This window comes from Xenopus laevis, chromosome 6L (genome assembly GCF_017654675.1).
Source record: "Xenopus laevis strain J_2021 chromosome 6L, Xenopus_laevis_v10.1, whole genome shotgun sequence".
Taxonomy (NCBI): Eukaryota; Metazoa; Chordata; class Amphibia; order Anura; family Pipidae; genus Xenopus; species Xenopus laevis.
This window is the reverse complement of record NC_054381.1, coordinates 144,882,681-144,894,756: the sequence shown is the minus strand read 5'-3', so window position 1 is coordinate 144,894,756 and position 12,076 is coordinate 144,882,681. Positions and strand designations below refer to the sequence as shown.

The 12,076-nt window shown below is 36.2% G+C and overlaps 1 protein-coding gene across 1 annotated transcript in view; it reads right to left on the bottom strand.

The window, feature by feature from the left end:
- Positions 1-12,007, bottom strand: part of LOC108718598 (fibrocystin-L) — an 85,487-nt gene extending 73,480 nt beyond the window's left edge. The window contains exons 1-12 of the mRNA XM_041565671.1: positions 11,899-12,007; positions 11,700-11,780; positions 10,336-10,480; positions 10,018-10,120; positions 8,821-8,878; positions 6,644-6,737; positions 5,617-5,670; positions 4,273-4,346; positions 4,152-4,194; positions 3,222-3,292; positions 901-1,011; positions 46-135 (exon numbers count right to left, since the gene is read on the bottom strand). Of these exons, the coding sequence (XP_041421605.1) occupies positions 46-135; positions 901-1,011; positions 3,222-3,292; positions 4,152-4,194; positions 4,273-4,346; positions 5,617-5,670; positions 6,644-6,737; positions 8,821-8,878; positions 10,018-10,120; positions 10,336-10,480; positions 11,700-11,780; positions 11,899-12,007 (1,033 nt within the window). The remainder of the gene's footprint in view (positions 1-45; positions 136-900; positions 1,012-3,221; positions 3,293-4,151; positions 4,195-4,272; positions 4,347-5,616; positions 5,671-6,643; positions 6,738-8,820; positions 8,879-10,017; positions 10,121-10,335; positions 10,481-11,699; positions 11,781-11,898) is intronic.
- Positions 12,008-12,076: the final 69 nt, after the last annotated feature.

Genomic DNA, 12,076 nt, shown 5'->3' with positions numbered 1-12,076 from the left:
TCTTGTACAATCAATGGTTCTTGCGTCACTCGATGAACTACATACCTGGGAACAGGGTGGGCAGTATTTTTGGTCTCGGTGGAGTCCGACATGTTATTGTAGTGTCTGTTAGTCCAAGAACAATGCACTCCTGACCTGTAAGAATCATCAGATCACAGACATTCAGGGGCTGTTTTGTTTCATTCAGGGAAATTGCTAGAAACTTCTGAAATTGGCTACTACTCTGGTTATAGAATATTTAAATGATTGTCTTAACAAAAATGCTGTTTTTGCTGCAATTTTAGTGGTCAAAGCTCTATTTGTGCCATAGATTTAAAAAAAAAAATAACATTTCTCTATTTTGAGTTTTTTTTAAAAAAAATTTCACATTTATTGCATCACACTTAAGTCTTTTAGATAACAGCTATTTTTAATAAATAAGTACACGTTTGAGTTTTTAGCAGTTTTTGAGCTCTTTGGTGAAATTTGAAAAACAATTTTTGAAAAAATATGCTTCCCAAACTAATAACAGATACACCACTTTACCCTGCCCCAATATTAGGCATTAGGGCATATAAGGAAAGAAACACAGAGCAACTTACCATGGACAGAAATGACACACTAAATAGAACTGTTTTGGTCGAAAAAGGCAGCATGAAAAGTAAATAGAAAAGTATAGAAGAGGCTTAAAATATAGAAGGTGAAGGACAAAAAGGAGCTTGAATATAGGGTTAAAGGGAAAATTTTAGAATAGGTTTCAATGTGAATTAAATATTCAGTCTACAAAGTTCCCCCTTTTCAGGTAAAATAATAAAGTGAATAAAAGGCCACACACACAGTTAAATACTGGATATAACGTAGAAGAACATAGTGAGATATAAGTGAAAATACTGCATAAGAAAACATCACAGTATTACCCACCTCCCACAAGAACTCTGGCTGGGGAATCCGTTTCATCAAAGTTGCGCCCAGTTATTGTGATTATTGTGCCACCTTCAGTACTTCCAACAGAGGGGGAAATTCCTGTGACCTCTACAAAAAATTGCAATATATATATATATATATATATATATATATATATATATATATATATATATATATATATATATATATATATATATATATATGTTATATAATTCGCTTTTCATTTTAATATGAATTTATTTTAATAAATACATTCATTACAAGTGTTATTTTCATTAGCATTTTATTTGTGGGTATAGTATACATGTTTACTCTTCTTTGATTATATCTAGTTATTGTTTCTATTCCACTAAAAAATTATGATGATGATGATGATGATGCAATATGTTTACAGCTTAAACTGTGGTTTTTCCCACACCCACTCATTGAACAGATGAACAAGAAATGTCAAAAGGATTATTACAAATAGTTAATAAACCCTAAACAATTTTATTCTTGTTTTGCTTGTCACAACAACATTTTACAGATATGGTGATGGCTATCTGGAAACTCATTTTCCAGAATTCTCCGATGGATGGCCATCTCCCATAGACTCCATTTTAATCAAATAATTCAAATTGATATAAATTATTTACATTTTCTCTGTAATAACAGAACAGCAACTTCTACCTGGCCCTAAATAATATATAATTAATCCTTATATGAGGCAAAACAATCTTATTGGGTTTAATTAATGTTTAAATGATTGTAGACTTAAGTTATAGGGATCCAAATTATGGAAAGACCCTTATCCGGAAAACCCCCAGGTCCCGAGCATTCTTGATAACAAGTCTGATACCTGTATATTTTTCAGTCCTAGCTTAGCTTTAATTTTTTTTTTACGTTATGAAATACATTTGGACAGAAATCATTTTGTTAGTGCTATAATAAATAAAAAGTGAGAAAAAAAGTTTTAGTAAATACCCCCCTTAAAGGAATTGTTCAGTGTAAAAATAAACACTGGATAAATAGATAGGCTGTGCAAAATAAAAAATGTTTGTAATATAGTTAATTAGCCAATAATGTAATTTAGCCAGAACACTTCCTGCTTTGCTGCTCTCTTGGTTTCCACTATATTGGTTACCAGGCAGTAACCAATCAGAGACTTAAGGGGGGTCCACATGGGTCATAACTGTTGCTTTTAAATCTGAGCTGAAGTTATTTAGCACAGGCTATCTATTTACACGTTTTAATTTTCACACTGAACTGTTCCTTAAAAATAGCTTTCCAGTTTGGTAGTTTGCATTAGAAATTCATATTTACCCATTTTGGATTAATCGGTGGTTTGGGAGTTTGGTAAAAAAAAATTTTATTAGAAAGAGAAAAAGTTGAGTTTTAGCAAATATAATAAAAATTATTTTAAAAATTCATCCATATTGTAAGTCACCTGATTTAAAAAGTAATATATACCCTTGTTCAACATGAGTGCAATGAATAGGGCTTGCACTGAACATACTTCTTGACTATTGTTTTAATGATAAAAAAAATCAACTTTTTTGTTATTTCTTAAGCAAAACTGAGCAAACAGGGAACTGAAGCACCTCCATGTTTGTTTTTTACAAGCTAGATATTAGCTCATTTATAATCATCCCACATTATAGACTCATGTTTATCTTTAAACCAAAATACATAAAGGGGTAAAGGGAGGGCATAGTTTACTGAGAATCTATCTACCTTGCAAGGACCAAACATGGAGGTGTTCATTTTCACTGTTTGCCCTGTTTAATGGAAGAAATAATCAAAACCATAGATATTCCAGAATTAAAATAATAGGCAAAAAGTATGTTTGTCACCGGGTCTATTCATTGCTCCTTTATGTTGAACAAAAGGGTATACTGCCCTTTCCCCTTTTTCAATGTGAGTTCAGTGAAGGCTTCTGTTAAATATATGTTTTGCCTATTGTTCTAATTCTGAAACATCTATGATCTTTGTTTTATATTTTACTAAACTGGGCAAAAGGTAAAAGTCACATGAACAGGAAGTAAAATGGGACTTTACTTTGAATTATTTTCCAGTTTACTACAAGAAATAACAAAACCTATACATATTTCCTATATAAAACAATAGAAAAAAGTATGTTCCACACAAGCTCTAGTTACTGAACTTATGTTTAGAAATTAGTACTTACTGCCCTTTAATAAATGATTTACTTTAGATGTCCTCCTGACGTTTTACTTTGTAGGTGTTTTCATATAACTATTAAGGTGTTTGTTTCTTTTGTACATTTAAAAAAAAATGAATTCTTTGGTCTTAATAATCAACATAATAAATAGAATTACCTGCATATGTTTGGAACATGGTGATTTTATTCAGAGAAGACACAAAATATGTTGCCAAGTTTGGTAAACTCCTGGGAATTGAAAAAAGATAATCAGTATAATTTCTATATTACCAAGAAATGGCACAGGTGTATACATTAGAAAGAAACATAGATTATAGGATATTAAAGAATTGTAATTAAATTGATCGCTGATGGGATGACAGTTTGAAACTCTAAGGGGCCGATTCACCAAGGGTCGAATATCGAGGGTTAATTAACCCTCGATATTCGACTGGGAATTAAAATCCTTCGACTTCGAATATAGAAGTTGAAGGATTTTAGCGCAAATAGTTCGATCGAACAATCAAAGGATTATTACTTCGATCGAACGATAAAATCCTTCGAATTGAACGATTCGAAGGATTTTAATCCAACGATCGAAGGAATATCCTTCGATCAAAAAAACTTAGGAAAGCCTATGGGGACCTTCCCCATAGGCTAACATTGAGTTCGGTAGCTTTTAGATGGCGAACTAGGGGGTCAAAGTGGTCCCTTCGATTATCGAATGGTCGAATAGTCGAACGATTTTTAGTTCGGATCCTTCTATTCGAAGTCGTAGTCGTAGTCGAAGGTCGAAGTAGCCCATTCGATGGTCGAAGTAGCCCAAAAAACACTTCGAAATTCGAAGTTTTTTTACTTCGAATCCTTCACTCGAAGTTAGTAAATCGGCCCCTAACTATTGGTTGGATGTGTACAATCTGGTCACACATGCCATTTGATTGGTCTACAGGCAGATTATGATGCTGAAGTGTACCACCTTGCTGTTTTGGACAAGCCAATGAACACATACTCTTTTCGGATTATCCCAACTGATTTCCATTCATACCATCTATCTAGTCCACCCTTAAAATTCTGCTAACACTGACGCACATTCACCACTATCACGTACCGTCCATAATAGCTGTCCGAAATAAAGCTGATATTCAGATGACCTACAGAAAGGAATATAGTTTAATTAGTAAAATGAATCTAAGTTTGGAGACAAGACAAATGTATAGATGTGAACTCACCAACATATGTTCCAGAATACTGACAAATCATTGTGCCCATATCACTCGAGGTGCTGTCAAGCTGCAGTCCATACCTAGTAATACACAGAACCATATTAATCCTTGTGTTGTACACAGAGAGGCAGATTTACCTAGGGTCGAATATCGAGGGTTAATTAACCCTCGATATTCGACTGCCGAATTGAAATCCTTCGACTTCGGATATTTAGCGCTATTCCTACGATCAAACGATAGAAGGAATAATCGTTCGATTTTAATCCATCGATCGAAGGATATTCCTTCGATCAGAAAATTGTTAGGAAGCCTATGGGGACCTTCCCCATAGGCTAACATTGGCCTCGGTAGGTTTTAGGTGGGGAACTAGGGGTTCAAATAATTTTTTAAAGAGACAGTACTTCGACTATCGAATGGTCGAACGATTTTTAGTTCGAATCGTTCGATTCGAAGTCGTAGTAGTAGTCGAAGGTCGAAGTAGCCAATTCGATGGTCGAAGTAGCCATATTCGACCATTTGAAATTCAAAGTATTTTTTATTCTATTCCTTCACTCGAGCTAAGTAAATGGGCCCCTTAGAGTAATCTTATTTGGCAACGTATAATGAAGGTGATCTACTAGTGAAGGGTGAATCTGACCCATTTCGCTTCTCCAAAAATTTGCCGGAATGCACTGAAGTCTATGGGCGACAATTTTTTTGTTGTTGTTAATGAGCGAGGCGGAGCAACAAATTGTTTTTGAAAAGCGACAAATTTTTCACCCATTGGAGTGTATGGGCGTCATTTTCACTTGGCGAAAAGTTTGCTCATCACTCTTCATTAATGTATTACGAAGTTCTAGTATCTGGGGTATAAAGAATTGGGCATATTATACGTATACTGGCATAGATTTAAGGTATACCACTGTACAGGCTATAAACATACCTTACATGCCTAGGGAGAGTCAATTTTGGCCACATTCAACTGCCCACTTTCCAATGATGTTGTGCAACCTCTTTCTGGTTTCCTTGTAGTGGAATTGAAATACAATAAGCTCCCTATAGAAGGTGATAAGGAGCTTGTGGCCAATGACAAGTGAGATAGCAGCAACTTATTAAAGGCTAATGGCAATGGGTTGATTAACATTCAGGGAACAACAAACTACAGAGAATTACTCCCTATTGATTTTAATGGCAGTTGCTATGACCCGCAGGTTTATTCATGGGCCAGACAAAACCATGTCAGTTGGCATTTCTGAGCAACAATTACTTGACCAATGAGGGGACTGCTGATGTCTAGAAATAGTATGTTCTTCACTAATCCTACTTCTGTTTGTAGAAAGTGAGACATGTTACATGGAAAGAGTTACTTACAAGGTATCGGAATTTGGTATAAGCAAGTCACAGGGCATTCCCCCAGCATACACTCTGTAAAATAATAGCCAATGTTAAAGAAGTAAAAATATAAACAGAATAATAAATACAGTCACTATTATTTTGGTATAATACATTATAATATAATATAATAAATCAATGTTCTTGAAAGGACATTAACATACAATGAGTTCATCTATGGCTGAAAGTAATAAGGACTTCAACTTCAAAAATGTTATAGTAGGATCTGTGCATACATGGGGGGTATTCTACGTGGTACTCAAGTGGCAAAACTTTCTATAAAGTATTAAGATTAGCCTAAGTGGAGTGGAGCGGGCTGATGTAGGAGGCTTGCCTTGGGTGCCTTGGTGTGGTAGCCCAGCCTTTGAATGTTGGTGGCAGTTGTACTTCAACAGCTGATGGGTCGCACATTAAGGGGCCGATTCACTAACTTCGAGTGAAGGATTCGAAGTAAAAAAACTTCGAATTTCAAAGTGTTTTTGGGCTACTTCGACCATCGAATGGGCTACTACGACCTTCGACTATGACTTCGAATCGAACTATTCGAACTAAAAATCGTTCGACCATTCGATAGTCGAAGTACTGTCTCTTTAAGAAAAAACTTCGACCCCCTAGTTCGCCATCTAAGAGCTACCGAAGTCAATGTTAGCCTATGGGGAAGGTCCCCATAGGCTTGGCTAACTTTTTTTGATCGAAGGATATTCCTTTGATCGTTGGATTAAAATCCTTCGAATCATTCGATTCAAAGGATTTTATCGTTATTATCGATATTCGAAGTCGAAGGATTTTAATTCCCAGTCGAATATCGAGGGTTAATTAATCCCTCGATATTCGACCCTTTGTGAATCGGCCCCTAAGTAGCACTGATATAAAGTGTTACTGTCACCATTTTGCACAGCGCATGCAGTGGTGCTATATTGCCCTGCTATGACCAATTCTTCCTAACTAACACAGAGCACCACTGTCAGTGCACAGGCTGCTACTGGGCCAAAATGTATTGTCTTACCTTAATATTCGGACGTTTCTGGAGTTGGAGCTTAGAGCAGTGTTACTGCCAAATACATCAGTAAAAATTTTTCCTCTGATTGTTATCATTGCACCTGCAATAACAGACCATTCTATAAGAATTCCTGGTTAACACAAATATGAACACAATAGTGATGTGCTGTTAAACCAACCCGAACCCTGCCTGGCCTGCTCCATCCTCTCTATTTATAGACCCGTGCCCACTCCATGCTGACATCTTGATGGGGCGGGGCATGCGCTAGTTTATAAATTTAAAAGCCAGCCGTGTGAGGTCACACCATAATCATTGGACAGCATATAAAACTCTACAAATGTCAGTGGCTGCTACAAATATATAGGTACTACTTATGTTAACATCATTAGGTTTATGAAGAGATAAAAGAGATCTAATTTTGAGATTATCATAAAGATATATCCTTTTTATCTTTTAAGCCTAACAAGAATTAGTTAGTTCCTGTCCATATGTTGAAACTGTGCACATGGGGTACATATATTTTTTTAAAAAGCTTTAGTCACTTTGTATAATCTGGGGGTTATTTACTAAACTCCAAATGTAAAAATCACAAACAATTTGTGATTTTTTTTAAATCAGACTTTTAAAAAATCACAAATTTTTCGTAATTTTTTAAACCCCAAGGATGGAGAAGTCTGAATCAGAAAATCCAGCATCTCAGACCTGTCGAGGTTGCATATAAATCAGTGGAAGAAGTCCCAATCATTTTTTGATGTGCGCTGGGTTTCGTGCAAGATATTGAGATAAATTCAGATTTTGATAAATAATCCCCTAAATGTATCCTGTTTCCTAATCTCCTTCAAGTCATTCAAGGTATCAGTCAAAGATTAAATAGAGGGTATGCTCATATGCCATGCAGTAAATTTGCTGGAATTCTGGAAAAACACATCAGTCCGGGGAAAAAAACAATTTCACCTATTTTTTTCCCCTGGCAATTTGCCCGGTTATTAATTAAGGCTGATTAAGTCTACAATTATAGATAATGGTGTGGTATGTTTAAATTCAGTTTACTAAACCAAAAATTCTTGAAAATTCAAATGAAAGAAATTGGCAGCTTAAACATGGCTTGGTTCTGAAGAAGTCAATAGGAGGAGGAACAGTAACACCAAAAAATTTAAGTTTTTTTTTTTATTTAAAGTAATTCATTTATAATGTACTGCTGCCCTGCACTGGTAAAAATTGGTTTCAGAAAGACTACTATAGTTTATGTAAATAAGCTGCTGTGTAGCCATGGGGGCAGCCATTCAAAGGAGAAAAGGCCCAGGTATACATAGCAGATAACAGATAAGCTCTGTAGTATACAATGGGAACTTTTCTGTTATCTGCTATGTAACCTGTGCTTTTTCTCCTTTTTCCAGACTGAATGGCTGCCTCCATGGCTACACAGCAGCTTGTTTATATGAACTATAGTAGTGTTTTTGAAGCAAACACACCAGTTTTAACAGTGCAGGGCAACAGTACATGATATTTTCATTACTTTAAAAGGTAAGGAAAATAATAATAACCCCATTTTCTGCATTAATACAACACAGGACCACTTTAAAAGGTTGTCTGGATAAGTCAAACAAGAGTGTCTCTAGAACTGTTATGTGTATTGAAATGTCGCTGCCCCAGGAATGAGGCATAATTGGCTATTCTTGATTAACATCTTCCAAAAAGATAATAAAGTCAGCAGGACAGTAAGCAAGATACACAAGAAACAGACAGAGGCAATAGAGCAAATGTATTGGCATTTCTCCTTAACTGCAGCAGTGTGGTTACCCATAGCAAGCAATTAGACTTGATAACTTATAGTACAGGTATGGGACCTGTTATCCAGAAGCTCGGGACCTGGGGTTTTCCGGATAGCTGATATTTCTTAATTTGGATTTTCATACCTTTAAACATGAAATAAACCCAATAAGCTGTTTTGCTTCCAATAAGGATTAATTATATCTTAGTTGGGATCAAGTACAAGCTACTGTTTTATTATTACAGAGAAAAAGGAAATCCATTTTAAAAATTTGGATTATTTGGATGGGGGAGGTGGCCATTCCGTAATTTGGAGCGTTTTGGATAACGAGTTTCCGCATAACAGATCAGATTGTTCAGATTTGCACATAGTTTAGTAAATGAGCTACAATCTCCATATTTATTAAAAGTACCTGGAGTTCCAGAGAATGGGTTTATGCTGTTTATAACTGGGGTGTAGTAGATATGGCTCTGGAAACAGAAAAAAACATTCACTTCGTTAAATATAGTACAAATGTTACCCTTTTTCAAGACAGAAGGATTTCTTTATGATTGCGCAAGCTTTTCTGATCAAGCTTTACAAGGAAACTTGCTGTCATTTTCTGTACTCACGCTGCCTTTTGGGACAAAAAAAGCTCAGCAATTTCTGAAATTTTCCTCAAACTGGCTTATATATATATATATATATATATATATATATATATATATATATATATATATATATATATATATATATATATATATATATATATATATATATATATATATATATACTGTATATAAAAAAAAAAAGTTATATTTTGGCAGGTTTTTGCAAACTGTGGAAAACTTCACAAAACGGAGCAGTTTCACCCTATGCATGGGAGTCAAAAGCCATTTCCCCCATGTTTTTCTTGCTCCAAATGCATTAGAATAAATTATAATTAATACATGGGAGTCATATAGGGTTGCCACCTATTCATAAAATTTCAACCAGCCGGTAGTGGGGGCGGGAACAAAAGGGTGGGTCGTGACATAAAAGGGGCGGCATGTGATGTAAAAGAGGATGGGGCCACAGTACGCAATGGCCAGAAGGCCGAGAAAGGGTACGTTTTGAGCGGATTGGAGCAGGCCAAGGGCTTTTGTTAGGGGTATTACAAATTTACCGGCCCCAGGCTTGGCATGTGTTTTACCAGCTAGGCCAGGATGGCAACCCTAGAGTCATAGGGTGTTTTTTTCTAGCATCTGTTTTCCCGTTTGAAAAAAAGCATTTCTGGTGAAATAAAGATTTGTGCAGATTTGTGTAAAAATGTCTCCACTCCTGAAAAAAATTTATATTGCCGTGAATTTGTATGGGGTGAAAATAATTCAATTAAAAAAAAGGCAGCATTTGTTTATGATTTATAAACACAATTGTAGCCTTACTTGTGTTTTCACGATTAGATGACACTACAGTGGTCAGGCGCTGGAGGGAGAATATTGAGGGGACCAAAAAAGAGCATAAAACAATTGTGGGTGAAAGAAAAAGGTGACTTTGTAAAATTACTGTGACTTATCTGAGCAAAACTGGTCTGTTGTGTTTCCCACAATTTTGTTTAAAAAATTATAGCTATAGATTTGACTATACATACCGTAAAGCTGCAGCTCTGGAAATTCCCATAGCAAACGTTACTGTCTGGCACAGGAACTCCATCTACACTCACTCTTATGAGATAATTATCAGCCGGCATTGGCCTGAAACAAAGGAAGCGATGAAAATCTTTTTGTTGGGTATTTAGAGAATAATGTATTATTATAAAATATAAGGATATTAGAGGTTCCATGACAAAATAAAGGCACATAGCTGAAGTCAACTGACAGCACTATGTATATAAGGATATATGTTACAGGTTATTGGGACTTTTGTGTAATACAGTTCTAATCAGAGGACATGCAGAGACACAACATACCTTGTGTAGCAGGTTATCTGGGTTGCATGGTTGGAATCTTTCTCCACGTCACAGGGAATGGACAAGGTGTCAGAGACCAACTGGACGCTGTTTCCAAGGGCAGCATTCCCATCTCCGTAATTAAACTGGTTTGCTTCAGCAAAGCCTGCAGGAGAGGGTACAATGACATTCGTTTCTCAACTTCCCCTATAGCCTTAAAATGAACATTTGCTAATTATAGATATTTACATTTTCTAGAGTTTGTGTATTACTCCTTCCATGGGTATCATATAAAAAAATATATTGTCTGGCAGCTCAGTTATCCAAGTGCAGATTCTGATCTGTTACCCCGTTAGTTGATAAATTTCTCAGCAGCATCTCTGGAGTTTTAGCGACTATTGTATCAATTTTAACAGCTGTCTTTAAAGGGCATGTAAAGTCTAAAATAGAATAAGGCTAAAAATGCTGTATTTTGTAAACTAAATATAAACATGTTCTCACTGCAACACAAGCCTAATCAAACAAATGGTTTGTGCTTTCAAAGTTGGCTACAGGGGGTCACCATCTTGTAACTGTGCTAAATATCTTTGCAAGACTAAGACTGTGCACATGCTCAGTGTGGTCTGTGCTGCTTAGGGATCGTCATAAACAAAGCTGCTTGAGTTCTGCATGGCTGGGAAGTAAGGCGGGGGCTCCCCCTGCTGTTCATAAGTATGATTGTTTCCCTGCTCAGCAGTTAGGGAGCGTCTGACAATTCCTATCCACAGCAGTTAATGAAGGGAGAATTTCACTGCATACAGTCAGGTTTCTTATAAAAACGGTACACATTTTTTAATAAAAGTATATTGGAGATAGGTTTCTTTTTCATTAAAGAAAGTAAACATGGTATTTTATTTTTTTGCCTTTACATGCCCTTTAATGAAACACAGGGATGCTGCTCAGCAGGGACAAAGCTAATTTGCTCCCAAGCTACTTTAGAAAGACATAAGAAGGTGAAAAATGAAACTTTTCAATATTAGAAAAACGATCATGATTAGAAAATAAAAAGTAATTGGAAAAAGTCTTTATTTCTGGTGAACTATCTGAAAACAACTGAACTGAAACCCCTTTAATACTGGCATGGAAGCCAGATGGAAAAGCATCAGCTGAGTGTGACTGTGGATGAGAACACACCATGCCTTGGTTTGACATGGAAGGTAAAAAAAAATGAGACACCCTGAATTGGCTTATTGCAAATATGATCTTACTAACAACAGCTGCTCTGCGGCGCTCACTATTGGCAAGGCTCTGGGTACCAGCAGACAGACATATATGGCAATATGGAAGATTCCCATGTTTGTAAACAGAGTAAACATCTTTTCTGACAGCAGCTTTCCATTACCCACCCTGCCCTAGTATCGTGATCCTGGTTGCACCGTTGAGACTCCCATAGTTTGGAGTTATACTGTTCACCCTCAGTTGTCCATCTGAAAAGGAAAATAAAGGAGATAAGGGACAATGTGTTTTAGAGAGATATTCCAGAGAAAAAGGATAGATAACAAATGGGAAACAAGCCACGACTCTTCTGCACATTTGGATACATACAGTATATTGGGATGCAGTCGTTTTCATGTAACTGCAGGAATGTCATTGCAACTGAAAGCAGCATTTGCTTATTATCCCTTTTCTGGGTCTCACTCCTGGGAGATGTCATTTCTACGCCAGGTTTGTACATCAGCTGGCTTCTCCTATATTGCTTCAGGAGTCAGAGAGAAACTTTGGT